The following is a 27,973-nucleotide window of genomic DNA, read 5'->3' as shown; positions in this document are numbered from 1 at the left end:
ACTAACCTGGCAGCGTGAGCCGATTTGAGGATTCTGGTAATGGTGCGGGTTTCATAAGTTGTTTTGAACCTTTAAAAATAAAAAGAGGGTGAATTATAGTAGCATCTTCAAGTATATTCATGTTGTGATTTAGTAGATTGGTCCCAGCTCCTGCCCACCTAGCAGTTCAAAAGCACGTCAAGTGCAAGTAGATAAATAGGTACCACTCTGGTGGGAAGGTAAACGGCGTTTCCGTGCGCTGCTTTGGTTCGCCAGAAGCGGCTTAGTCATGCTGGCCACATGACCCGGAAGCTGTCTCCTGACAAACGCCGGCTCCCTCGGCCTATAGAGCGAGATGAGCACGCAACCCCAGAGTGGTCCGCGACTGGACCTAACTGTCAGGGATACCTCTACCTATATTCCTATCTACTGTGGCAACCGTAGATAACTGGCGTGGATTTGGTGGAAATACGGGTGCATTGCTGCAGTTACAATGTTCCCAGTATTAGCCCTAACACCAAATCATGGGGTTTTGGGGAACCATTTGTCCCTCCCATTAATCTTCAAACCACACCCTCCCTCTTAGCCCTACCCCTTTAAACTAAAACAAATGTTGACCAACATGGCAACCCCGCATTGTAAAAGAAAAATACAAGCTTTAGTATTTCACTAGTTGCCTTTTTATTTTTGGCCACAGCAAACTTAGAGACTACTTAATCTGCTGTTGTATGTGTACTTACTTGGGGGTAAGTTTCACTGAACCCGCTGGGGCTTAGTTCTGACTAGACATTTATAGGCTTGCACTCCACTGGAACACATTTCTGCCTTTCAGGCTTCACCAAGGAACACTTTGATGGTTACATAACCTGATATGGGCAGCAGCGAGTTTCTGCTGCAATAACTGTATTCCTCAGCATATTTTTACTCAGACATAAGCACCACCACTGAACTCCGTGGGACTTCTTCCCTGATCCTGGGAAGCATGCACAGGATTGCAGCTTTAACTGGTTAGTCTTAAATGCCACTACGCAGGACCATTAACATGGGAGCTATTTTATTTTCTCAGGTTTTAATCAACACTTTGTGGTTGGTTTTTTTGGCCTGCTTTGGAACTGCTATTGTTACACTAGGTATTGAATTTGGATCTAGACATTTTACTTAATTAAAACTGAGGTGGGGGGGGGAGAGACATGGGACCTAATAATCTTCTTGCCCTAGGGGTAAGGAATATCACCCACTGCAGCTTGTTCACTTTTACATCTTACAAAAATGTGGAAGGACATTAAGTGGACTTGGCCACGAAGCTTAGTGGGTGACCTTGGGCCAGTTGCTGTTTCTCCGGCTAACCTGCTTCAAAATAAAAAAAAAATCCTTCAGTAGCACCTTAAAGACCAACTAAGTTTTCTGTAATAAAACAGCAGGAACCACAAGACAGAGAAACCAGTAGGAGAACACTTCAATCTCCCAGAACATTATATACAAGATCTCAAAGCAGCTGTTTTATTACAGAAAAATTTCAGAAACAGACTGGAAAGGGAAGTTGCTGAATTGGAACTCATTACCAAGCTTAAAACCGTGGAGCCAACTGGGATGAACAAAGACATAGGACTCTTATCTCATTATGCATGATCAAGCTTTCTTTAGCGCCTCAGCCCTTACTTTTTCCCCGCAGGACCTATTGCAGTAATCAGCAGTCGTTAACAGCCATCTACAGGTTTACCACTCCTATCAGCCCATCACCCATTCCCACCCACCCCCACCACCCTCTGAATATACATAAGGGTCTGGCTCTTCTGTTTCAGTGTACTGTATCTGAAGAAGTGTGCATGCACACGAAAGCTCATACCAAAATAAAAACTTAGTTGGTCTTTAAGGTGCTACTGATGGAATTTTTTTATTTTGCTTCGACTCAGACCAACACGGCTACCTACTTGTAACTATAACCTGCTTCAGTGTTGTAGCCAGAGGCGCCAGCTTCCAAGGAAGATTGGGGGGGGCTAGGAGGAGTTAGGGGTGGAGCTAAACGCGGCAGTGGTGTGGCTTCAGTGGCCGGTGGCTCCTCCTCCTCCTCCTGCCACTGCCACCGGCCAGGGCTGCTTCCCCACTCCTTCCCCTCAACAGCCAGCCACTGAAGTCACGCCACACTCGGCTCTGCGCTCAGCCTTCCCCACCCGCTTTGAACACTGGAGGGGGCAGCCCTGTCCCCCAAAATATGGGGAGGAGGGCTCTGTGCCTACAAGTGGGTGCCCCTAGTTGTAGCCAATATAAAGGAAGAGGTGCAAATTGCAAATATATAATGTAGCATTGCTTGCACAGAGGAAAATAAAAATGCACACAGCCAGAATAGCAAACTGTACTAAGCTGGAAAGTCTAATGGTCTAACTCAGTATAAGGCACTTTATAAGGCTCGGTTAATTTCATTGTACACAGGTTGTACATTGACAATAAAGGTATTATTATTATATTATTATTATTCCTATGTTCCTGTCAGAGGCAGATTTAGGGGTGTATGGCAGGTTTGCATGTGGCTGACAGGGCCATATAATCTTCTGCTTGCTTCTAAAAATTCCTGAGCACACCCCTTTGCTATAGCGTTACAAAAGACCGGCCACAAACTCCGATAAACGATTTTTTTAAAAAGTAAAGAAGTCATTTTTTCTGAGAAGATTCAGGAGTTTTGTTTTTTGTTTTTCCCTCAGAAAGAAAGAAGGCAGCATTTGGAAAAAATCCCCTCCAAATATTATCCGCCAATTATTATTCATTTTGTGTGGGGTGGTCAGCATTTCCCCTTCACAATGCCCCCGAAATGACACTTGGTTCCACATAATAATAATAATAATAATAATAATAATAATAATAATAATACCGGTAATAATAATTTATTTATACCCCGCCCATCTGGCCGGGTTCCCCCAGCCACTCTGGGCGGCTTCCAACAAAACATTAAAATACAGAAATCAAACATTAAAAGCTTCCCTAAACAGGGCTGCCTTGAGATGCCTTCTAAAGGTCTGGTAATTGTTGTTCTCTTTGACCTCTGGTGGGAGGGCATTCCACAGGGTGGGTGCCACTACCGAGAAGGCCCTCTGCCTGGTTCCCTGTAACTTGGCTTCTTGGAAGCTGGTGTGGAATTGATCCTGTAGAAATGGGGTAGAATCCAGCCCCCATTTCTTTGACCACATATAGGTGTGCCTCCAGGCCTCTGATGTCGCTAGATGGAGTGGGAAGGAGCCCCACACTGCTAAAGGCAATGGCAGAAGGACCTTTAATTCCCTCCCGTTTCATGCAGCGAAAGAAGTATGTCATCTGTGAACAGTTATAATGCCCCCCCCCAAAGACAGTAATGGTGACGAACACTCTCGGCCAGCTCCATTATTCCATTAGATAAGCTAACCCGCTTTTGCACAGAACAGGAATCCATACCAATTGGAGATCTCATTGCTTTTATTTGGTAATAAGGAGAACATACAGGAACTCATTTACAGAAAAAAAAACTGAAATGCTGGAAAATTGTTTTATACATTTAGAGACAACAAGCCTCTTCCTCCCAATAAAAAAATTACAATGAACACGTTTCTTTAAATTAATTCCCAGAACAGTTGAGAATAGTCAGCACCGCCTGCCCACGCCACTTAAATTTTGTCTCTTAAGATGAAACAAACCTAGTGTGTTTTTCTCTGGGTGGTCTTCAGCGTTCTTCTTGCTTTAGCAATTAAGTTGAATGGCATTTTTCTAATTGGACAGAGCAACGTATTTTTACAATGCCCATGGGTTACAAATTAACATAATTTCCTAAGGCCTCTTCACACATTCCATTTTTAGGGGCACACCTAAGATGTTTTAGGAGCACACCTAATTGAGAATGAGGCAAACCTATTTGCAAATGTTTGTGTCAGACAGGTACACCCAGATTTCTCCAGAGTGCACCCTTGGTGGGAAACCTATGAAATGTCCCTAAGTTTTAGTTCAGATATCTCCATTGTAAAGTTCTGGCTAAAATCCTAAATAATGTCCTTAGATCCTTGCATGAGGCAAACTTAAGATATATATATATTTATTACAAAAGCAAAGTGCTTAGTTTTGATCCCCCCCTTCCCTGACCCAGGTGGCGCTGTGGTTAAACCACTGAGCCTAGGGCTTGCTGATCAGAAGGTCGGCGTTTCGAATCCCTGTGACGGGGTGAGCTCCCGTTGCTCGGTCCCAGCTCCTGCCAACCTAGCAGTTCGAAAGCACGCCAAAATGCAAGGAGATAAATAGGAACCGCTACAGCGGGAAGGTAAACGGTGTTTCCGTGTGCTGCTCTGGTTTGCCAGAAGCGGCTTTGTCATGCTGGCCACATGACCTGGAAGCTATACGCCGGCTCCCTCAGCCAATAATGCGAGATGAGCGCGTAATCCCAGAGTCGGTCACGACTGGACCTAATGGTCAGGGGTCCCCTTTACCTTTACCTTTACCTTCCCTGACAAAAGCTCAACTACATCCATTGGGACAGATATGCTCCCAATTAAATTCTAGGGCAAGTTGATCAAGTGATGCAGGTAAATAAAAAATAAAAAAAAGGTAAAGACTAGTATAGTAACCACATCATTTAGTGTCTTTCCCCCAAATTCTACTTTTCCACTAGGAGAAGAATGGCGGCTGCGGGGGGGGGGGGGGGGCAGGGAGCAAATTCTGGCATCTAGAGCAGAACACAAACCCTGTTGCCTCAGTGAAAAGCTCCATTGAATCTAGTACCAAGCAAGATGCCTCTGAGAAGCCCATAAGCAAACAGGGTGTGATGGCAACAGCCATTTCCTTACGTTGCTCCCCAGCAATTGCTGGGCAGCTGGGATTCGCTATAGTCCAACTAGTAGCCCTCTACAGACTTATCCTCTGTAGGTTTGTCTAATCCTCCTTTAAAAGCATCCAAACTTACGGTCCTTCGCTACATTATGCAGCAGCAAATTCCACAAGATAATAATTAGTTAACTACACGTCATGTGAAAAAGTGCTTTCTTTTATAGGTCCCTTTCACACGCACTAGATCCAGCACTGACTGAGTAAAATTTAGTTTATTTGATAAGAGTCTAGCAGCAATTCTGGGTGGCAGGTTTAGCACACATTAAATAACCGCCGGGTTCAATTTCTTTCGTATTTTTTTAAACTATGTAAGCAGTGAATCAGCACAGTAGGATATTAATGATGCTGCTTATGTCTTACAAATGCGAGTGTAAGGAATTGGATAAAAAAAACAGGAGTTACAGTACATGTCGTTCTGCTGAGGCAAGAACAGTTATAAAACTACCGTAGGTGCTAAGGAAACAGAATACTCTATTTTCTTAAGAGGGACTCTTCCTAAATGTCAGGAAACTTCTAATGTCTCTTTTTGTTAAATAAAAACAACCATTTTTATTCTTTGTACAAGTGATGTTGCTAGAAAAAAGCAAGTGATGAACTAATTTAGATCTCTACATTCAAAGAGCTTCAAACTTTGAGGCCATTGGACCTGCATTATGCAAAGGAAGGTTCTTTGACAATCCTTGAATACAAAATCTGGGGACAAGTATTGTGGTCCTCTTTTAAAAAGGGGGGGGGGTACTTTCTCTAATTTCTTTCAACTTATACAGAGCTTTTCCGCATTCTGCATTTAATGCAGAATTTCCATGTCTCATTCGCTCACATTTTATGGGGAAGTCCAGCTGATGTTCTTATTTAATCCTGTATTTTCCGGTGATTGCCTCATGCTTTCCACAACTGCAGAAAATCCAATTTCTTAAAGAAGGCCTTCTCTGCACTATACATTTTAAGCAATATCAAATCACTTTGAATTTTCATGGATTCCCTCATAGAATCCTAGAAACTGCAATTTGTTTAGGGTGCTGAGAGTTGCTGGGAGACCCCTATTCCCTTCAGAGAATTACCATTCTAACTATCAACCCCTCTTCCCTGGGAACTCTGGAAAATGTGGTGCTCTAGGGGTGGGGAGCAGGGGTCCCCTAACAACTCTCAGCACCCTGGACAAATACAATTTAAAAGTAAAGAAAATTTAAAAGTGCTTTTTGAACTGTATTTTTCAGCAGAAGCCTTCAAAGTGCTTACTCAAATGTCAGAAACACAGCATATCTAGCAATAGATACACCAGTGAATCCACAGAGGTTTGTGGGAATATAAGAAATCTCCAGGAATATAAGTAATCTCAACAGCTTCAGCAGTGTGATGCAGCAGCTAAAAAAGCCAATGCAATTCTGGGCTGCATCAATAGGAGTATAGCATCTAGGTCAAGGGAAGTAATAGTACCACTGTATTCTGCTCTGGTCAGACCTCACCTGGAATACTGTGTCCAGTTCTGGGCACCACAGTTCAAGAAGGATACTGACAAGCTGGAACGTGTCCAGAGGAGGGCAACCAAAATGGTCAAAAGGCCTGGAAACGATGCCTTATGAGGAACGGCTTAGGGCATGTTTAGCCTGGAGAAGAGAAGGGGTGATATGATAGCCATGTTCAAATATATAAAATGATGTCATATAGAGGAGGGAGAAAGGCTGTTTTCTGCTGCTCCAGAGAAGCGGACACGGAGCAATGGCTTCAAACTACAAGAAAGAAGATTCCACCTTAACATTAGGAAGAACTTCCTGACAGTAAGAGCTGTTCGGCAGTGGAATTTGCTACCAAGGAGTGTGGTGGAGTCTCCTCCTTTGGAGGTCTTTAAGCAGAGGCTTGACAGGCATATGTCAAGAATGCTTTGATGGTGTTTCCTGCTTGACGGGGTTGGACTGGATGGCCCTTGTAGTTTCTTCCAACTCTATGATTCTATGAAAGCCTAAATATCCTTAGGGACACAGATAGCTGGGTTTGTGACAGGTGTGCAGACCACCAGTTGCAAAGGTTGTGAATGTCAAGCATAAGGCTTACAAATTGCTATAAGCTGCTTTGGTGATTCGTAAGCTTAATTTGAAATTAAGCTAGATGTAAACTCATTGGTGTCTCTGGTACAGTGGTACCTCTACTTACGAATAACTACTTATGAATGTTTCTACTTACAAACGGAGCTCCATCCGCCATCTTGGATGCAGTTTAGATAGGATTTTTTCTACTTACGAATTTTTAGATACTTACGAATTTTTTCTCCCAATGCATTCCTATGGGATTCAACTTACAATTTTTTTCGACTTATGAATGTACGTTCGGAACGCATTAAATTCGCAAGCAGAGGTACCACTGTATCTTCTCTCTTTTGCACCATGGATATCAGCTTATATTATGCATGGACTGTTAAGGGTGGTATTCTTTTGTTAAAGTTATTGCTATGAATTTGCTGTGGCCTTTGGCTAGAACAATAACCTCATTGATTGATTGATTGATGAGGTTTTCAGTAACTGCTAACTATGATGGTTGAAGTGAGTTTGGAACTTCCCCTGCATGCAAAGGATTGAGCTGATGAGACCAGTTGTGGGTCCAGTGGTCAAAGAAGGCGGTTTCTGCATGTGCCAGAGAGGGAAATGAGGGGCAGATGGAGCTCATTAATAATAATAATAATAATAATAATAATAATAATAATAATAATAATAAATTATTTATACCCCGCCTATCTGGCTGGGTTCCCCAGCCACTCTGGGCGGCTTCCAACAAAACATTAAAATACAGAAATCCATCAAACATTAAAAGCTTCCCTAAACAGGGCTGCCTTAAGATGCCTTCTATTGGTAATTGTTGTTCTCTTTGACCTTTGGTGGGAGGGCGTTCCACAGGGTGGGTGCCACTACTGAGAAGGCCCTCTGCCTGTAACTTGGCTTCTCGTAGTGAGGGAACTGCCAGAAGGCCCTCGGCGCTGGACCTCAGTGTCCGGGCAGAACAATGGGGGTGGAGACGCTCCTTCATCAACCTGGGAAGGTAGCCCATCAAGGAGAAGGAAGACTCTGACCCTAAACCTTCACTGTCTGGCAGGATATCTTGGCAGGAGAAAAGGCTAAGGAGTAAACCCTACACAAATCTGGAGTGGAGTCTCCTAAGACGGTTGGATGGTGCCTTGTACGCTGGTGCTGTAAGTATTGCTCCGCTTTCCTTTGGACCACATCAACGAGGTTGGGGGGGGGGCTTGTCGTCTGGGTAGCCTAGGACCTCCATACACACTGCCCAGGCTTGCACCCCGGGAAGGTTTCCTCGGCGCTGCTAATGCAGCAGTTTGACTCTATGCAAGAGGTGCACTCCATTGTCTCCCAAGGCAGATGGATGCCGCCAACAGCCACCTGCAGTATCAGAGTTGGTGTCCCTCTGAATGTTGGCTGTTGGGATCACAGATGGGGAGAGCACTCTGGCATGCAAGGTCTTGCTTGTGGGCTTCTCTTGGACACCTGGCTGGTACTGTGAGAATGGGATGCTGCATTAGCTGGGCCTCAGGGCTCTTACGCTGCTGTGTCAATGCAGAAGAGGCATTGTAAGAGGAAGAAATAATTTGCAGCACACTGGAAATGTCTGTAATGCTGGCTGTAATTACAGAAACAACGGGGTAGAAGCTATTCCAAATTAAGAAAGATGGCATGCTAGGCATAGCAGAGATCCATGGGGTTTATATTACTGTTGATGCGGCAGAAGGAAAATTTGTGCCACCCCGGTGCATCTAGGCAGGTTCTCCCTCTCTCTCCCTCCCCCCCCCAAAAAAAATCTGGAGTAAAATTAAATTATGTGCTCACAAGCTAACAGCACTCCCTCCAGCGTTTACCATGTGTGTCTCCTAAAAGCCATAATATATAATTACAATATTATTTCCATATACGTAGGAGAGATAACCTTGCTAGTGATGTGCCCAAAGCCACATAGTACCGTAAGTCACTGGCAGAAAATCCTTCAGTATGTACATACGTACTCCATGACATATTATTTATTTTCATTTACAAATGGGGACTGAGACAATGGCTTGTCTATGGCTGGCACCTCCCTTCAAACACCTCCCTTTCAGCACCCTAAATGCGAGGAAGTTCAAAGGTTTGTGAAGGGTATGGAATAATAAATTTCTGCTGACCTTTAGGAAAAGGCCAGAGCAGCCTTCAGATATTGAAAAGAAAAAGTAACCAGCATCTTTGTATATGAAAATGGAGAAATATATGAAGTTTTTAAAAAAACAAAACCTGCAATTTCTGTACTTAAAATGTAGGACAAGTACAAAGGTGTTGGGTTTATATAGTGATGCTATCCTAGAACTGGAACTGCCCTTTCTAAAATCAATTTTTTGAAAGGAAAGAAAAAGAAGGAAGGAAAGAAAGAAAGAAAGAAAGAAAGAAAGAAAGAAAGAAAGGCTACAGTCTGCAATGCTCAGTTATCTGGGAATAAGTAACATTAAAATAAGTGAGACTTACTTATGAGTAAACATACAACGGATCAGACTGTACTCATCAGGATCAGAAAGTCCACTCCTGTTTAGTAAAGTATTTAAAATTCCTTCTTCATAAAAATTCTTTGGTCTTGGGATCTTAGAATCTTTGATCTTAGAATCCCTGAAGAGCTAGGACTCAGATAGCCTTGGGCAAATATCTATTTTTTTAAATCCTCAAGCTCCATATTTTCCAAAATAGTATCAAAGATGAGAAAGCAAATGTTACTTTGCACCTGAGGCTTACTGATAAGGTGTAGATACCGTTGCAAGTCTATACTACAAACCTGAACACCTTTTAAACTGGTTTAATACAATTTGCGAGTGTGCTCAGATCTAAGGATTCTCAGCCTTATGGCAAAGATGGCGGTTACCAGCTCTGTGAAAAGTCATGAGAGTTAAACCGGGCAATCAGAAAAATCAAATAATTTTGCAATCTTATGTGAATTTACATTTTTTATTGGTGGGGTGGTGGAGGCTGGTGTATATGCGATGTGGGGCAAGCAAAAAATCACTAACCTGGGCAGAATTCTGTGCGGTCCAGCATTTCATTTAAAAAGTTCTTAACCAGCATAATCTTCCTCCCATCAGGTTATCAACCATATGCCACCGAAGGATCCCTTTGGCATGCAAATGCTTCACAGAAGAAGGCTGCTGTTTGAGTTAGGAACCCGTGAACAGGCCTATACAAGCCCACTCAGAAGTAGACATTGGCTTACTTTGAGGTAAAGTGGATTGCACCCTAAGTGCGAAAGCAGGCTGCATGAAACCCTGCTTGGATTCGGTGCTTGTCATGCCCACCACAGTTTGGATAAACCAAACATCGGCCTCACTGAAATCAGGATTTATCCCCAAGCAAATCAGCATAGAACCAGGGCATCAAACGCAAAGATTAGCTCCTTTGCCATGCACCATGATGGGAGAAGCAATTGCCTCTGGGAGAGAAGCTGAAGGGTGGGCATTACAGTATTTTGGAAGCTTAGTGCAAGCTTTAAAGTGTTGAGATGCAACTTCTACATCCCGCTTATGCCTCTGATGGGAATGCATTGCATTGCATTCTGTTTGCCTGTGCTGGATAATTAACTCCCCCAGTTCATTCAGCAATAAAACTTCAAAGGAGGCATTGATAGGCTTCCCCAGAGTGTTCTTTGGGTCAAAATAAAAGGCTATAAGTAACAAGGGTGTGTGTGGATAGGATGCACTTTTTTTAAAGTGCTTATTACAGAAATCAACAGAAACAACGCTTTCTTTCCCCCAGAGGTTGAGCGACATTCCTGCTACAGTACCAAGCCAACGAAACTATGGCTCAAAACGAAAGACAATCAAAGGTACACAAAATCAAGGAGACGTCTAGCAAATGAAATCTATTGAATGTATTTTTTTTCTTGAAAAATACTATAAAGCTGTCTAGGAATTCAGCAATTTGCTTATTTGTAAAATAGCCAGAATTCTTTTTATTTATATATATATATATATAAAAGAATCTGCAGAAACCCCAGTGCTCTAAATCATGGCTTTCAAATAACAATTCAAGGTTTCTTCTTTCCTTTTCCTTTTTTTGTGCATTAAAATAACTCATGGAAACAACTGTGTTTTTTCCCCAAGTCTCCTTCCACGGATGTGCCAAAGTCTCTCTGCTTCACCATGTCAGAATATTTTTTGCAAGCTGCGACTCAAAAGTTCTCACATTTGCTTGATCTGCAAGTCCCGAGTCATTTTGCTAAGGGGAAATTTCATTTAAAAAAAAACCCAAAAAATCACTTGCATGAAGAAGGAGAAAAACAAAAACAACCAACCCCAAAGTCCCAAAATGAAAAACCCCCAAGTCATTGACCTCGAAGTAGCCAGTGAGAGGAACAAGAAGAAGCAGGTGCTTTAGAAGCTGCATAATGCCCTCCCCCAGAAACTGGTCTTTGTGGAAGGAGGAGGAGATCAGTTAGAATGATGAAAGAAATTTGCAGTCCCTTTTGGATTACAATATGTGTGGTTTTGTTTTTTGTTTTTACTCTTCTGTATCTGGAAAAGAGAGAGAGAGAGAAAGAGAAAGAGAGAGAAAATTGTCAGTGCTCCTTCCTACTGACCAAGAAGTTGGGACGGGGGGGGGGCAGAAAAGGGGGGGAAATCCTACACTAACAGGGAAATTCTTCAATGGCTAATCATTACGTAGCCTAAACACCATGTATACAAAAGAGAGGTATCAGCCGACTTGGGGGAAACCCCACAATTTGTGGAGGCACAAAGAAGCTTTTGAAAACAAACCTTAAAGCAGGGTATTGATCATGCATAGAATGCCAATGGTCTGTTGTTGGGATTGAGCAGGGAAGAGGGGCATGGAACCCTGAGCAAGAGCAGCATTCAACATGTCCCTTGTCCCTTGTTTTTTAAAACTATGTGATTTGTACAATTTTTGACACTTGGATGGGTATTTCCCCACTGACTTCAGGCCGCTTGGGGCCTGTATGCATTCTGCTGTGGAGTAACAGATTGGGGCATAGGAAGCCAGACTCTTGGTCCGTTTAGCTTCGTTGTCTTGCCTTTAACCAACAGGGTTTTGAACTGGACTTCTCCCCAGTCCTACCTGAGATGGGATCTGGGAAAGCATGGGCTCAACCATGGAGCTATGGCTTCCTCCTAGAAGATCAGGTAAGTCTCACAGCGGGAAGACTTGCAAAGTCCCCGTGCCCTAATGCTATTGGCTTCTTTTAAAGCTCAAGTTAGAACAATGGGAGCAAAAAAATCACACATCTTCCCGGGTGCATCTGTTTTTGTCCTTGGGCATCAAACAATTGGCACAGGTTTCAGATTGCTGGCTGTGGAAGTCAGCCTGGCTCTTCCCTAATGCAAAAGCCCCACACACTTCTGCAAAAAGAAAACTAAAAAGGAGAATTCCCAAAAGCTACATCAAACACAATGGGAGGGGTTCTGAAAATGCAGGCAGTCCCAGCACAGGAATTCTAACCGACCTTGGTACTTATGGAATAAACAATATCAGATTTGGCCTTCTTCTAAAATGCTACTTGCCTGACTTCTTTTCATATCAAGCATAGGCAAACTCAGCCCTCCAGATGTTTTGGGACTACAACCCCCATCATCCCTAGCTAACAGGACCAGTGGTCAGGGATGGTGGGAAATGTAGTCTCAAAACATCTGGAGGGCCGAGTTTGCCTCTGCCTGGTTTACATCCTAGAGTTAAACCCCCTACTATATCTGACCAACAAGCTGCACTAAAAATAAATTAACACAAAACATATGGTAAAATAAAGCTTTAGCCAAAGTTTCTCAGATGAGAATTTTCAGCACAAATCTGGGGGCAAGAATTTTGTTTCTTTCTACAATAACTGCAATGTTTGCATCAAATTTGCTGTCCAATTTTGAGGAGGTGTCTTTTTTGTTCAGCACTAACAAAAAGTTTTACAGACACACACACACACAAATTAGAATCTGTTGTGACTGGATGTTACAACATAATGGCAAACAATATAAATGGATTTGTAAGTGGGCCCTAACCGATTGCTGCACTGATATATATTTCAGGAAATGTCTGCTATACTTTTCTGCCCCCAAAGAGTCCCCAGGGCAGTTTTGAGATTAAGCACATGTGATTATTTATATACAGTATGTACATTTCTTTCTTTCTTTGTATTGTTCAGTAAACTTAATTTTGCTCACTTGTGTAAGCAAGTTCCTGGATTCCATTCCAGTTAGTGGGGATTAGGAAGGAATTTTGCATGTCGGAAACTCTACAAAATGGTAATGACTGCCAACAGCCGCTGGGAGCCTATCACTAAACACACAGAGAGAGACTTTGAATTATTTCCCACCAAGAGCGTTCCACCAATGCAGGGCTCAACTGACAGTCTCACTTCTCCTCCATAACTACTAGACATGAGGATACATGATTCGCCACTGTTGAAAACCACTGTGGTGGACAACATATGGAAGAAATGCAGTAAGTGTGTTCTTATTTCACATTAACTAGGACTTTGTCATCATGGAGGGCTGGCTACATCTAAAAATCCTTCTAAAAGTACTTAAGATGCCTTGAAAAGTGTTGATCTGAAATAGCAAGAGCATGTCACTGTGATCCAGCAAGGAGACTGGTGGATCGGACCTAAGGAGGATTCAAACACGGACCAAGCCATACATTCATTGGGTGGGGGTGGGGGTCATTTGGCAAAGCCAGCTGTCTTTCAACCTCATGTAAATAGCTTTGAACTAAAAGTAGCCATGGCATATCAGACATTAGTAACACATCGAAAGCCCTTAGTGAAGACAATGAAAATTAAAGACTTAATATGGCTGATCGCTGAAGAATTGATGCTTTTGAATTATGGTGCTGGAGGAGACTAGAGAGTCCCATGGACTGCAAGAAGATCCATTCTGAAGGAAATCAGCCCTGAGTGCTCACTGGAAGGACAGATCCTGAAGCTGAGGCTCCAATACTTGGCCACCTCATGAGAAGAGAAGACTCCCTGATGTTGGGAAAGATTGAGGGCACAAGGAGAAGGGGACGGCAGAGGATGAGATGGTTGGACAGTGTTCTCGAAACTACCAACGTAAGTCTGACCAAACTGCGGGAGGCAGTGGAAGACAGGAGTGCTTGGCCTGCTCTGGTCCATGGGGTCACAAAGAGTCGGACACAACTAAACGACTAAACAACAACAACTGACACTGAAAGTACTGTGTAAATAACAAGCAACACACACACAGTTTTCATATGCTCACACAAGTCATTTGCATGGCACCCAATACATTCCCGCCACAGACTAACAGTTCCCCCCTTCATTTGAAAGCACTGTCTCTTCCCTTTTCTTGAACCCTTTCCCACCAACATCACCCAATTCCATCTCTCCCTTGACCTTGTATGCTGACCATTTCCAAATGGCAGTGATCATTCAACTGGCCAAATTCATTCAGCCGGTTGTTTTGATTTTGGTGACATTGTACAACAGCCGTGAACTGCCAGTTGAGGGTTTATTCTTCCCTCCCATGGGACACAGAATAAATAGGGGTGTGTACACAGTCCTAGGATAACAATTGAAGGTAAAGGTAAATTAGGTCACTTGGACAGTTAAGTCCGTTGAAATCAACTATGGGGTGCGGCACTTGTCTCACTTTTCAGGCTGAAGCAGCCGGCGTTTGCCCACAGACAGCTTTCCAGGTCATGTGGCCAGCATGACTAAACCACTTCTGGTGCCCGGGACACTGTGAAAAGTGCCAGAGCACACAGAAACGCCATTTACATTCCTGCTGCAGTGGTACCTATTTATCTATTCACGCTGTTATGCTTTTGAACTGCTAGGTTGCCAGGAGCTGGGACCCAGCAACAGGAGCTCACCCCATCGTGCAGATTTGAACTGCCGACCTTATGATCAGCAATCCTAAGAGGCTCGGTGGTTTAGACCACAGTGCCACCCATCCTGAACTACGTTCCATCAGTCATTCCCTGCACATAGAGACCTCCACAGATGTCCCCATCAAAAGTGGTAAGCAATAGAAGCTGATTATCTATGGGAAAATACATTATGGGGAAATGGATGAATCGTTTCATCAACATTTCAATTTAGTCAAGAGGTTCAGTGCAGTGTTATATATCCCCCCCCACCCAAAAAAAGTAATGGCATTGAAAGCATATAGTTACAGAATCCTGTTCCATGCTGCTCTGTGTTTAATTGTGAAAAAAGTAGATCCAGTGGGGGGGGGAGATTTTGGAAACAGGTACATGAAGCCACAGGGCAACTGTATTTGGTAGCAGTCATGTGCGTGCCATAACTTTCAATTCATGGTATCAATGAGCTTTTACTGTAGGACCAACCTAGATGGGACTTTAACAGACCCTCCAAGTGTCCCTATTTTCCAGGGATGTCCCTGATTTAGGACAGCCATCCCGGTTTCTGATTTGATCCCAGAATGTCCCGTGTTTCCTTAGGATGTCCCTATTTTCATTGGAGAAATGTTGGGAGGGTATGCTTTAAGATGTGCTTGGCCCCTGTGTGCTTGTTTTTTTAATTTTGCTTTGTTTTGTTTTTACTAAATAGCATCATTGAATGGATAGATGGATGGGTCCAGATTAAAAAAAACAGCATTGTGGGGACAGGGGCATGAAAATTTTGCTTTGTTGCAAGACTTAAGTGCCTGGCAAGCTCACTTGAGAAATACATTTTGTGCAAACAAATGAAAATGAATTATTTGGCCCACAGTTTTACATTCTTGGAGGCCAAGGAAGGACTAGCAGAGGCAATCAAGGCATTCAGGGTCAAAAGTTAGTGAGTGGGTGACCTTTGAGATTAAACATATTGGAAATATAGGAATTGAAGCTCAGACGTTTAAAATTATACTTCTGTAGGGAAGTGCAGTCATAAATCAAGTTTGTGAAATACATTATGGCCACTAGATGGAAGCATTGCTTGCTTCCTTATGACATGCTGTGACTGTTTTTCCTTGCCTCCAGTTTTCCTTTGCCAAGAACATGGATTCGTTTTCATATTCATAGTTTAATACACTATTGAAATGCAGCAAATGGTTAGGCACAAATGTGGCAAATTTTCTGTACAGTTGGGATATGCACTTACCCCTCATATTGAGATTACTGTTGATCAGGGGTAGGCAACCTAAGGCTGGGGGCTGGATGCGGCCCAATCGCCTTCTCAATCTGGCCCACAGATGGTCCGGGAATCAGTGTGTTTTTACATGAGTAGAATGTGTCCTTTTATTTAAAATGCATCTCTGGGTTATTTGTGGGGCATAGGAATTCGTTCACACACACACACACACACACACACACACACACACACACACACTATAGTCCAGCCCACCACATGGTCTGAGGGACGATGGACCGTCCCACAGCTGAAAAAGTTTGCTGACCCCTGCTGTTGAGTAATGGCCTAATCTGGATAATCAAAGAATTGTAGAGTTGGAAGTGAACCCTGAGGGTCATCTAGTCCCACCCCCTGCCATGCAGGAATCTCAGCTAGAGCATCCATGACAGATGGCCGTCCAACCTCTGCTTAAAAATCTCCAAGGAAGGAGAGTCCACCACCTTCCAAAGGAGTCTGTTAATCCATACAACCCTTTGAGCCTATGCAATCACCAACTGAAGTTCAGAGCAGCTCATTTAAAAGCCCATTTAAAAACTCCTCAGCTGCCACATGTTCACATGGTTGTGTGAAGGAGCACTTCAATGCTTTTGGAATGAAAATGAAACATAAAACCTGCAGCACTATTCCAGTATCACAAAATATTTGACCATATGTCTGTCTCTACTCCCAAAGAGTTTATCCAGGTATGTGGGTTCCGTGTATACCTACTGAAAAGGGAAAAAAGGTGAAGGACCCCTGGATGATTAAGTCCAGTCAACTATGGGGTTGTGGCGCTCATCTTGTTTTCAGGCCAAGGGAGCTGCCCTTTGTCCACAGACAGCTTTCCGGGCCATGTGGCCAACATGACTAGACCGCTTCTGGCGCAACGGGACACCGTGACAGAAACCAGAGCACACGGAAACGCTGTTTACCTTCCTGCTGCAGTGGTACCTATTTATCTATTTACACTGTTATGCTTTTGAACTGCTAGGTTGGCAGGAGCTGGGACTCAGCAACAGGATCTCACCCCATCATGCGGATTTGTACTGCCGACCTTACGCTCAGTGGTTTAGACCACAGCGCCACCCATCCTGAACTACATTCCATCAGTCATTCCCTGCACATAGAGACCTCCACAGATGTCCCCATCAAAAGTGGTAAGCAATAGAAGCTGATTATCTATGGGAAAATACATTATGGGGAAATGGATGAATTGTTTCATCAACATTTCAATTTAGTCAAGAGGTTCAGTGCAGTGTTATATATCCCCCCCCCAAAAAAAGTAATGGCATTGAAAGCATATAGTTACAGAATCCTGTTCCATGCCGCTCTGTGTTTAATTGTGAAAAAATGGTTTACTAAAAGTAGATCCAGTGGGGGTGTGTGTGTGTGAGATTTTGGAAACAGGTACATGAAGCCACAGGGCAACTGTATTTGGTAGCAGTCATGTGCGTGCCATAACTTTCAATTCATGGCATCAATGAGCTTTTACTGTAGGACCAACCTAGATGGGACTTTAACAGACCCTCCAAGTGTCCCTATTTTCCAGGGATGTCCGGTGGTGCCTATTTATCTACTTGCACTAGCGTGCTTTCGAACTGCTAGGTTGGCAAAAGCTGAGACAGAGCAACGGGAGCTCACCCCGTCACGGGGATTTGAACCGTTGACCTGATCGGCAAGCCCAAGAGGCTCAGTGGTTTAGACCACAGCACCACCTGCAGTGGTGGTTGGTGCCCATTAGGACTTGTGGGGCAGAAAGCAGGGGGTTCATCAGTAGTTGGTGCCAGAGTTAAATAGTCTTACTGTGTTTTCATTTGTTGGAAGCTACCCAGAGTGGCTGGGGCAACCCAGTCAAATAGGCAGCATATAAATACTAATAATAATTATTATTATTATTAAGACCGCAGGTAGTGCCACCGTCTGGAGGACGGCAGATTTGGTGGCTGGCTGAGGGCAGAGGTGTCACTGGGGCAGTGCCCCGTTGAACCAGCCTCCACTCCTTCCTACACTGGATTTTGCCATTCCAATGGTACGTGCCAATGCGAGGCACTAACAAAATGAATCTGAAACTGATGGCGCGGAACTTAATTTCTAATAGTACGGTGCACAGAAGGAGCTAGCTATTTTAAAATTAAAATCATGATAAGCAGTCTAATTAACTCCTGGGGGGATATAATTTGCAAAATGAGATAATTCCACTTCATTGGTGGCCACGGTACACACGCTGCCTTTGAAAGAAAAACATTGGCAAACAATGGTGTTTGCACGGAAAGGGTAGCAAATGTTCTGTTTTCTGAGAGCAGCTGTGCACAGGGCAAAGCTATGGAATCAGGCCCAGATGTTTTACTGTTTCCTTCAAGAACATATCCATATGTTCCACTTCCTACGTTCCATTTTCATACAGATTTCAAGTCATTGATAAGAGGGCGCACATTTCTAAACAAGTGGGGGGGGGAGAGACCGGCTAGAGTTGACTTGAAATTATCAATTGTTGTTTTGGAGTGAAAATAATAATAATTATTATTATTATTATTATTATTATTATTATTATTATTATTATTATTATTTATACCCCGCCCATCTGGCTGGGTTTCCCCAGCCACTCTGGGCGGCTTCCAACAGAAATATTAAAATACACTAATTTCTTAAAGATTAAAAGCTTACCTAAACAGGGCTGCCTTCAGCCTGTTACTTAATTAACCAAGATATGTCTGTTTTTCATCCAACTCCCAAGACATATAGCACTACTTGTAGGAAGCTGCAAAGGGTGGTTTCTCTCCCCCACCTCTTTTTAGAAGAAGAAGAGTTTGGATTTGATATCCCGCTTTATCACTACTCTAAGGAGTCTCAAAGTGGCTAACATTCTCCTTTCCCTTCCTCCCCCACAACAAACACTCTGTGAGGTGAGTGGGGCTGAGAGACTTCAGAGAAGTGTGACTAGCCCACGGCCACCCAGCAGCTGCATGTGGAGGAGCGGAGACGCGAACCCGGTTCACCAGATTACGAGTCTACCGGTTTTAAAATCAACTCCCTGGTGTATCATGGGCTTAGATGGAGAAAAGCGACACCTTCAATTTTCGCCTGATTTTCATAAGCCTGGGTCAGTTTTAGTATGAAAAGGGAAACTTATAGAACTTTGGATGTGCCAAAGAAGTACCTACCAATGATTTTAATTTTTCTCCCAGCTGGTTCACTGCATATGACAGGTAGTAGCTGCCTGGGCTAAATGCACTGATAAAGAAACATGTGAGAAAATTGGATCCTTACCCTGTGGTTTCTTTATTGCATTTCCCTGACCTTTCCTGTCTGACTTCTCACTATCACCTTTTAAGTCAGAAATCACACAAAGGAGAAGTCCTCAGTGTGTGACGTGATTGCAAAATGCCTCCTATAATTTAAAGTATTCAGGGCTAATTTAGACAGAAATGTACAGAGCATAAGGAGCATTCACACATACTGATTTGGCATATAACTAGATTGTTCTATACAGTCCAACTGCCCCTATGTATTCAGGATAGTCCCTGTTTTCTGCCCCTAACCTTTGGAGACGTTTTCTAAAAAAATCGTTAGCATGTTGTCAGCCTTAAGAGTCCAGCACACTTCTCCAGGTCTCTAAATCTCTATGTGAGGACCGGATGCCTCTGAAACTCTTATGCACATGCATGCCAATGCATGAAGCGGCCACTAAGGCACTATGTAGTGCATAGCTAGCTATTCTATTGGTGAGGTTTCCAACACAATGTCTGTTGCAACATCATGGGATCAGTTCCAGTGGGTGTGGCCTGATTACAGGGACAAAGTGTTTGCAATGACATAGCCACGCTTAAGTCAGAAAGGAATTAGTTTCATTTGGTTTCAGAGCAGGAGCCATATTAGTAAGTAGCACTAAAAAATAAATTAAAATCCTCTGTACACTTATTTGAGAGTAACCTTATTAAACCCAGTGGACCTTACATCTGAGTAGACTTGCCTAAGCTTGGGAAGCCTATGCTGTAGTAGGGTTGCCATATTTTGAAGAGCAAAAAAGAGGACACATTTGCCAACTTCTACTTTCAACTACGGATCGCTATGGCGACATTCATTTTACATACCCATGAAAAAGAGGACGTGTCCTGGAAAAATAGGGCATATGGCAACTGTAACAGCCAGGCAACCACACTAGCCATGATGAAAAATGAAGCAAAGTGGTATTTATTCTGGATAAGGGAATCCGGAAAATGTCTGTCTCTAGCTTTGCTTATTGTTGGCTCTGGCTCCACCCCCTGTCAGAAGGGCTACTCCCCTTAGAGTATTTCAGAGGGAACACAGACCTCAGCAGGAAAAAAGGGGGTTTCCCTCCCCTATCCTATACCATATGTGCATATGGCATACAGATTGCACCCCCAGAACAGTTTTGAATTGAAGTCTTGGCCTCATCTATATCAAAGGATGTACCATGTATGTAAGTACAGTCATACCTCGGAAGTTGAACAGAACCGTTCCGGAAGTCCGTTCAACTTCTAAAATGTTCGAAAACCAAATTGTGGCTTCAGATTGGCTGCAGGAAGCTCCTGCAGCCAATCAGAAGCCGCGGAAGCCCCGCTGGACGTTCAGCTTCCAAAAGAACGTTCACAAAGCAGAACAATCATTTCCGGGTCTGCGGCGTTTGGGAGCCAAAATGTCTGAGTTCCAAGGCGTTCAGGATCCAAGGTACGATCATATAAGGTACAAGGTATGCATGTGCATACGATCAAGGTACAAGGTATGCATGTGCATACTATCTGTATACACATGCGTGCAGAGCTGAAATGATACACGCTTTCTACTGTGCTCCTTTGCTACAGTTTGGAGAGGGGAACATACACAAGTGTTTCTTCATTCGGAGCAAGAGGGATACTGATCTGGCAACCATTTCCTGCCTTCTGTGCTGGCTGGGTGACACGGTTGCATAGCTGAACTTGCTTATGCAAATATGCAGCGCTCTGAAGTCGCGACATCCCCTTGCGACCACTGATTGAATGGGCGGCCTCCATTTTACTCTTGCTGAGAATAACCAAAACGGTAATGAAACCACAGCCGCTTCGGGCAGCAGGGGAAAGAGATGCAGCAAATATCTTGAACAAGCAAGAGGTTTTGGGTTGGTGTTTTCTGGAAAGAAAACTTTGCCCTGAAAAATGAAAAGGGAAGATGCACAGCCTCACTGGTAACACCAGTGTGGAGATAAGCCACACTTCACAGTACAGAAGTGTCAAATCCGCATGCCACAGCTCCTCAACATATTCATTTCATGTCATTTAAAGGCTTGGAGTTACATGCATCTGTCTCTCTGTCCCGAAATGACTTTGTATAGGGTCGGCACCAAGCTGAACATAATGCGCCATTCTCTGAAGAGGAAATAGTTCCCAGGCTTCAGTGAACACCAACTTGCAAAACTTCCAGAGATCATTTACCAGCTGTAACTGAGCATTTGAAGGTTTTCGTGTAATCAGCAGGACCAGCGCTAAAGAGATATTAACATTTCCCTTCAACAACCAAAGACAAAGACTGCAAAAGGGCAAGGATCTGGAATATCCACATGAATATTACGCTCACAAAGTCTATCCTCTGAAAAGACACAGAAGCTTTTCCTAAGGCAAGGAGACTGCGCACATTTGCAGAATTGAATTTCCTAATGAATAGGGTAGCTTAAGGGACTTATAAGAGCTGTTCTTCTAGCCGCATGGTGGAATGATGAGTATAATGAACTCTGAAAATAAATGATGGAACTATCCCCAGAGAACAGGAACAATCCCCCAGAATGAGATTTAAGTCCAGCAAAGAAAAGCGCTCTTATGCATCCAAGGAGATTAATGTTGTGTATCATTACATTAAAGTTCCCTTCAAAAACTGTACAGGCCACTAAACTAGTGTCCCAGGGAATGACACAGCAGAAATGAGCCAGCAGCAGTAGCAGCGGCAGCAAAAGTGCACTTAAGTGCAATATCCAGCTAAATGAGATGTCTCATTTGATTCTCTCATTAATTCATTTATATTGAGAGCCATTATCTTTTGCAATGACAACAGCAACAAACTGAACAAAAAAGACAGCTCTAACCTCTGTGTGTGTGTGCATGTCCATTCTCTCTCTCTCTCTCTCTCTCTCTCTCTCTCTCTGTGTGTGTGTGTGTGTGTGTGTGAGAGAGAGAGAGAGAGAGAGAGAGAGAGAGAGATCTCACACAGACCCTTTTTTCTTTCACTCATTCTAGGATATCATTAGAGTGCATTTTAGAAAGCAAGACTGGGGTGGCATGGCTATAAAAACCTCATCTGCCCCCACCTGTCGCCTTCTCCAAATCTCTCAAAGATATGAGCTCAACATTGCATTATTTGTTTGCTTATTATTTAAAACACTTCTATCCCACTTTTCTCTCCACAAAGGAGTTGCTCAAGGCACCATACAAATAAAAAGTGCATTTGCTTCTGCGCATGCCAGTACAAGGACTTACCATTCTGTACAAGCCGCTTTTGTTCTCCCGGTGCCGCCTTGGACTCTGACTCCTTTCCCACCTGAGTTGCATTTTTCCCTTGGGAAGCTTCGTGTTTGCTACCAGCCGTTTGGCGAGTCCCATTCACATTAGTCTTGCTGGCTTCCGTGCTCTTGCTTTCTCCCGAATTGCCTTCTTTACTACTCTCTGACTTGGGGGCAGTGGTTTCCTCAGCCGGCTTTTTCCCTTCGCCGTCTTCCGTTTTCTTGTCATCCGTTCCCTGTTGAACATTCTCCTCGGCCTCTTTCTTGGCTTTCTCTTCTGCACCCTCGGCAAAAGCAAGGACAACAATGAATGGCAGGAGGGGGAGAGAAACCATCAGTCAGGAGGGCAACTCTCCTCTCCGCAGCCCCAGCATACATAGCCCATGGTCAGGAATGATGGAGGCTGCAGTTCAGCAATATGCTCACAGGTCCTGCCCATCTCACCAGGTGACTAAGACCGCCATCCTAAGCATGTTTGTAGAATCACAGAATGTTAGGCCCCCTTCACACTTCCACTTGCCCGCCACTTCCCCCCAGGAAAACCCGCTCTTGACCGCCGAATCACAGCAAACAACAGATGGGTTTTCTGTGTATTGACATTTGCGCCGATCCAGCAGTAAAGAGCAGGTCTTCCCAGGGAAAGTTATGGGGCAAACAAAAAACCTCTCAGACCCATTCCTAGACAAGATGAAAACACTTGGCACAAGTAAAGTGTGGACAAGCTCTTCGAGTTGGAAGAAATCTTGGAGGGCATCCAATCCAACTTCCAATCTTGCAGCCACGGCACCCTTTATTCTCCCACTTCTGTTTAAATACTTTTGCCAATGGAGAGGCCCCCACCCACCTCCCGAGAGTCTGTTGAACAGCCATTGTCAGGAATATGAACCTGCTTTTTTTAAAAGAAAAGAAGAAAAATCCACCCATTACTTCTAGATCTCTCTGTGTGTGTTACAGCCAGAAATCCAACTTGCCTAATAGTGTCAGAATGAATACTGAACTTATATCCTGTCTTAGTGTGGGTTCTTTTTAGTATTTTGTTCTTGGGGGCATATGCTAATTCTGTTTCCTACTTTGCATCTATTTAATAGCAACATTTTAAGCAAAAGGAGCTTGCAGTAAATACTCACCTATCAGAAGGCACTTAAGAGCAGAAACAATATATACAACTTTCTAGTGGTGTTATCTTACAAAAGGGGCAAGTACCGTGTTCTACATGGGTGGGATAGTTTAAGTGGAAACTTTTTTGTTCCCAGACAGCTGTCACAACCATCACTTGAATCTGCTGTCAAAAGGTTACAGTGCTTTGATATTTGCCATTCCATTAATGACTGCTGTCATAAGCACATTTGCAATCAGCAGTAAGGATGGAGGAAAAAATTATTCAGTTCACATTTAAAGCTGAAATGGTCAAATCCACACTTTGTGAAACAATATGGGAACTGAGACATAGTCGTCCTTTGAAATTTGCACTTACGTGAATGTAGCAATGGAGTTCTGCAATGAAACAATGTTTGCAAAACAAGCATAGCTGGACCACAGTTGTCCATGCATTCATAAGCTCATGGTTGGATTACTGCAATGCACTAAGTGTGGGGCCACCCTTGGTGTTAATCTGGAGTCTGTGGCTGGTGCAGAAAGTAGGGGGTTTTTAGAGGACAACTACCACTGCCATATGCCTGCAGGAGTTTGTGCTGTCTGCCAATTTGATACCAGCCCAAGGTCAAGGTGTTGGTATTAACATATAAGTGCCTATCCCTTATATACCTAGTAAGATAAAGGTAAAGGATCCCTGGATGGTTAAGTCCAGTGAAAGGTGACTATGGGGTTGCAGTGCTCATTTCGCTTTCAGGTCAAGGGAGCCGCCGTTTGTCCGCAGACAGCTTTCTGAGTCATGTGGCCAGCATGACTAAACCACTTCGGGCGCAACAGAATACCGTGACGGAAACAGTGCACGGAAATGCCGTTTACCTTCCCACCGCAGCGCTACCTATTTATCTACTTGCACTGGTGTGCTTTTGAACTGCTAGGTTGGCAGAAGCTGGGACAGAGCAACGGGAGCTCACCCTGTCGCAGGGATTCGAACCGCCGACCTTCTGATCGGCAAGCCCAAGAGGCTCAGTGGTTTAGGCCACAGTGTCACCCACATCATACCCAGTAGAACACTATAGTGTGGGGGAGAGTATCTCCTGCAAGTTCCAAAGATCTCAGAAGCCTACTCAATACTCCACAGTAACTTGGAGCCGGGCATTTAGTGTGGCTGCTCCTGTTCTGGGGGAAAGCATTCCTGCAGAGCAATCATAGAATCATAGAGTTGGAAGAGACCACAAGGGCCATCCAGTCCAACCCCCAATGTTTCCCAAACTTGGGTCTCCAGCTGTTTTTGGACTACAAATCCCATCATCCCTAGCTAGCAAGACCAGTGGTCAGGAATGAAGGGAACTGTAGTCCAAAAACAGCCCAAGTTTGGGAAACACTGATGTAGAGATACGACAGGCACCCACGATCTGCAGTTTCTGGAAACAGCTGGATGCATTTTTGTTCTGACAGGCTCTCCCAGCTGCATAATCACATCTTTACAACGTGTGTTCACTTAGAGATGCACTGAAATCTTAAGGTCCTTTCCAACATAGAAGCTTTCCCCATATATATAGACACACAGACACCATCAAAATCCCAAGTATTTTGAAAGTTCTATGTAGCTTGTTGTTACCTTTGGTTGCTTGTGCTTTCCACTTTTCCCGGTTTTGTTGCACCACCTCAGTCCAGGTGCTTTTGAAACCTTTGAAGTCCACAGTGAGAATGGAGCAGTTGAGAGAGGCACTTCCTTCTGATCCAGTACTCTTTACACTTGATCTTTTAACTTCTGAGGGGCTAATGCTATTCAGACTGGGGGAGAACAAGATAAAAGGCATTAATATTGTATCCAGATAGACCCGGAGCATAGATGCTAAAGGGACTTTAGGAGCAAAATGTCCATTTTCTTCATTCACTAACTTGACCCTTTCTCCTATTGAGCTTTCCTATCCATCCTCCTGCTGAGGGATGTGGGTGGCGCTGTGGTCTAAACCACAGAGCCTAGGGCTTGCCGATCAGAAGGTCATTGGTTTGAGTCCCTGCGACGGGGTGAGCTCAGATTGCTCGGTCCCTGCACCTGCCAACCTAGCAGTTGGAAAGCACGTCAAAAGTGCAAGTAGATAAATAGGTACTGCTCCAGCGGGAAGGTAAATGGCATTTCCGTGCGCTGCTCTGGTTTGCCAGAAGCGGCTTAGTCATGTTGGCCACATGACCCGGAATCTGTACGCCGGCTCCCTTGGCCAGTAAAGCGAGATGAGCGCCACAACCCCAGAGTCATCCGCGACTGGACCTAATGGTCAGGGGTCCCTTTACCTTTACCTTCATCCATCCTCCTAGTCTGGAGGGATTTACCCAGATTTCAACCCTGTTTGGACTGGCTAAGAAGGTGCTCGCATCTTGAGGGGGGGGGACTAAACCCTTCGGAGTAGCAATTTTGCCTTGGTCCTGAGTCTTTTTTCAATGCTGGGCAATTTCCAAGCAAGAGCCAGGATGGGTCAGACATGGCAAATGGCCTCATTGGTGATGAATGACGTGAAAAACTCAGAAAACCATTTCAACATGAGCAATGGCAATCTGGATTTGCCAAGCCACTAGGCGCACCAGGAAGGTCATATAAATAAACCATTTTCTAAATCCAACAAGTCCATGTAATTGCATGTCCAACTATTGCATGTAGCAAACTTGCAATATCTAAAGGTTGTGTAGAACTTTATCTAGAAGAGTTTATCATTATCTGACTGAAACCTTTCTCTTGTTAATTTTATTCATCTAATGGTCCTCTAATCGTCCTATTATATGTGTCAATTTGGAACATTGCCTGGCCACTTTAGAAAACATGGGTTGACCACTGTATGCAACATCTGGAATTGAAGGGGATCTTAATGTATCCCTTAAATGTTATCCATCCTCACCATGATGTTCTCCTCATAAAGTAAATATTTCCCATCCAGCCATTGGGACATAAGCTATATGATCCTGTCTTAACTCCTAAATTTACTCCAGTAGGACAATAACTGAATACATTTCATGGTCTATCAAGCATAGCTACATTCTTCCCTCTTTAGCCATAAAGATTATTAGCCATATTTACTATAAATAAAAAGGTTCTCCCAAGATCCATGTGTGTCTTCTATAAGAAGAGAAACTTTGGGACATGGCTTGGACATTCTGCATTCTCTTCTTGTAATTGAGAAGCTTCTGTGCACATGAAACAGAGCCGGCTCTGCCATTGGACAGAGTGAGGCTGCTGTATCAGGCAACCATTTTTCAGTGTCCTGAAGTTGTTAGTTTAATTTAATTTGTTGTTGCTGCATGTTTACAACTATGGCAGGGTGAGATTTTTCTGCCTTACGTACCAGAATAACATTGGCCTTGGGCACTATGCATCTTGACTTGATATCAGGATGAGTCACCATTTGCCGTTCCGCCTCAGGCGGCAGAAGTTTGGGGGTGGCCCTGAATGGAGCTCCAGATTCCAACCATTAAGTTCAAGAGAAGTGGGAGCTGAGCTCTCAATGGAAAAGTATCATACCTGGAACGCCTAAACCCTGTCATGCCAGAGTGGGAGGCTTCCTCAATGAGAGGTGTTACAATCTTCTCTGTCATGTCAGTCAGCACAGTGAAAGTGGGCTCCACAATGAAATCAATAAAACCTAAAAAAGACACACAAAGGCAAGAGGATCAGCTACACTGGCGTCAATATTCATAAAGAAATACCTGCAGGAAATGCATCAAACGCTCACAAACAGTGTGAATCCTCGCACAGGCATGAACATCTAATTGTAAGGTTATTCTTTAAAACAGTGGAAATAATTTGCTGCAGTTCGGCACACGGCAGATGGGACTGAGATTGTTTTGTGTGGGCTTTGTGGGAATCTGAGTCAAATTCCAAGTACAGCTGGTGATGAGTCTGACCCAGCTTGGAGGATGAAATTTATGGAAATGCTGTAATAACAAAGCTAGGAATGCTTCGTGGTCGTGAAGTGTGCAAGGAAAAGTGGCACGTAGCTTCCCTTGCGCTTTATTAATCTAAACTCTGCATTTTACTTACTGGCAAGAGTTATCAGAGGTAATTTCATGTATTTTCTGTAAATCAAACCTGATGTTCAGCTATTAGGTCGTTTTGGATGAATAATATAATAACATAAATTGGCTACTAAGGAAGGCTTATTATCAAAAGTAAGTATCTTGTGGTATAGGGTGCATATTTCAGAGCAGGAAAATTTGAAACCAGTGTTTATGTATTATTCACCATTTGCAGAGCAAATTAAACAAATTGGGTGCTATGTTACAGAAATGTCTAAAGAAACACCATCCTTGTTATAAAAAATATGACCGCTAATGTCAAATGTAATTACAATTTCCCATAATCCACTTATTTAATTTAGTTTGCATGGGACACGGAACCCACTTTCCATCAGCTAGGAGTCATTATATCTTAGCTTTTATATCAGGAAATGAAAGTAATCAGAACAACCATTTAGACTGAGCAGTGGTTCCTAAATC

At 43.6% G+C, this 27,973-nt stretch overlaps 2 protein-coding genes across 12 annotated transcripts in view; one reads left to right on the top strand and one right to left on the bottom strand.

Moving 5' to 3' along the window:
• The window catches only part of PPP1R17 (protein phosphatase 1 regulatory subunit 17), a 55,703-nt gene extending 33,423 nt beyond the window's left edge, over nucleotides 1-22,280 (top strand). Inside the window, exons 6-12 of one of the 6 annotated variants that reach the window (XR_009558364.1) lie at nucleotides 7,903-7,999; nucleotides 9,917-10,050; nucleotides 10,584-10,653; nucleotides 11,873-11,968; nucleotides 14,628-14,811; nucleotides 16,898-17,063; nucleotides 21,236-22,280. The gene's annotated coding sequence lies outside the window, so the exon portion shown is untranslated. Of the gene's footprint in view, nucleotides 1-7,902; nucleotides 8,000-9,916; nucleotides 10,051-10,583; nucleotides 10,654-11,872; nucleotides 11,969-14,627; nucleotides 14,812-16,897 lie in introns of all 6 variants that reach the window. The other 5 variants (XR_009558363.1, XR_009558365.1, XR_009558361.1 and 2 more) reach the window with 5 other exon arrangements.
• PDE1C (phosphodiesterase 1C) overlaps nucleotides 1-27,973 on the bottom strand; it is a 311,437-nt gene that overhangs the window by 9,689 nt on the left and 273,775 nt on the right. For 4 of the 6 annotated variants that reach the window (XR_009558360.1, XR_004693428.2, XM_060280590.1 and 1 more), the window contains exons 14-17: nucleotides 27,000-27,120; nucleotides 25,104-25,279; nucleotides 22,371-22,670; nucleotides 7-69 (exon numbers count right to left, since the gene is read on the bottom strand). Coding sequence is in view for 4 of the 6 variants with exons in the window: in XM_060280590.1 (XP_060136573.1) it covers nucleotides 7-69; nucleotides 22,371-22,670; nucleotides 25,104-25,279; nucleotides 27,000-27,120 (660 nt within the window). In the remaining 2 variants the exon portion in view is untranslated. Of the gene's footprint in view, nucleotides 1-6; nucleotides 70-22,266; nucleotides 22,671-25,103; nucleotides 25,280-26,999; nucleotides 27,121-27,973 lie in introns of those variants that run through there. The other 2 variants (XM_060280589.1, XM_035129011.2) reach the window with 1 other exon arrangement.

Source organism: Zootoca vivipara, chromosome 12 (genome assembly GCF_963506605.1).
Source record: "Zootoca vivipara chromosome 12, rZooViv1.1, whole genome shotgun sequence".
NCBI classification, from domain to species: domain Eukaryota; kingdom Metazoa; phylum Chordata; class Lepidosauria; order Squamata; family Lacertidae; genus Zootoca; species Zootoca vivipara.
This window is presented reverse-complemented; position numbering and strand designations above follow the sequence as displayed.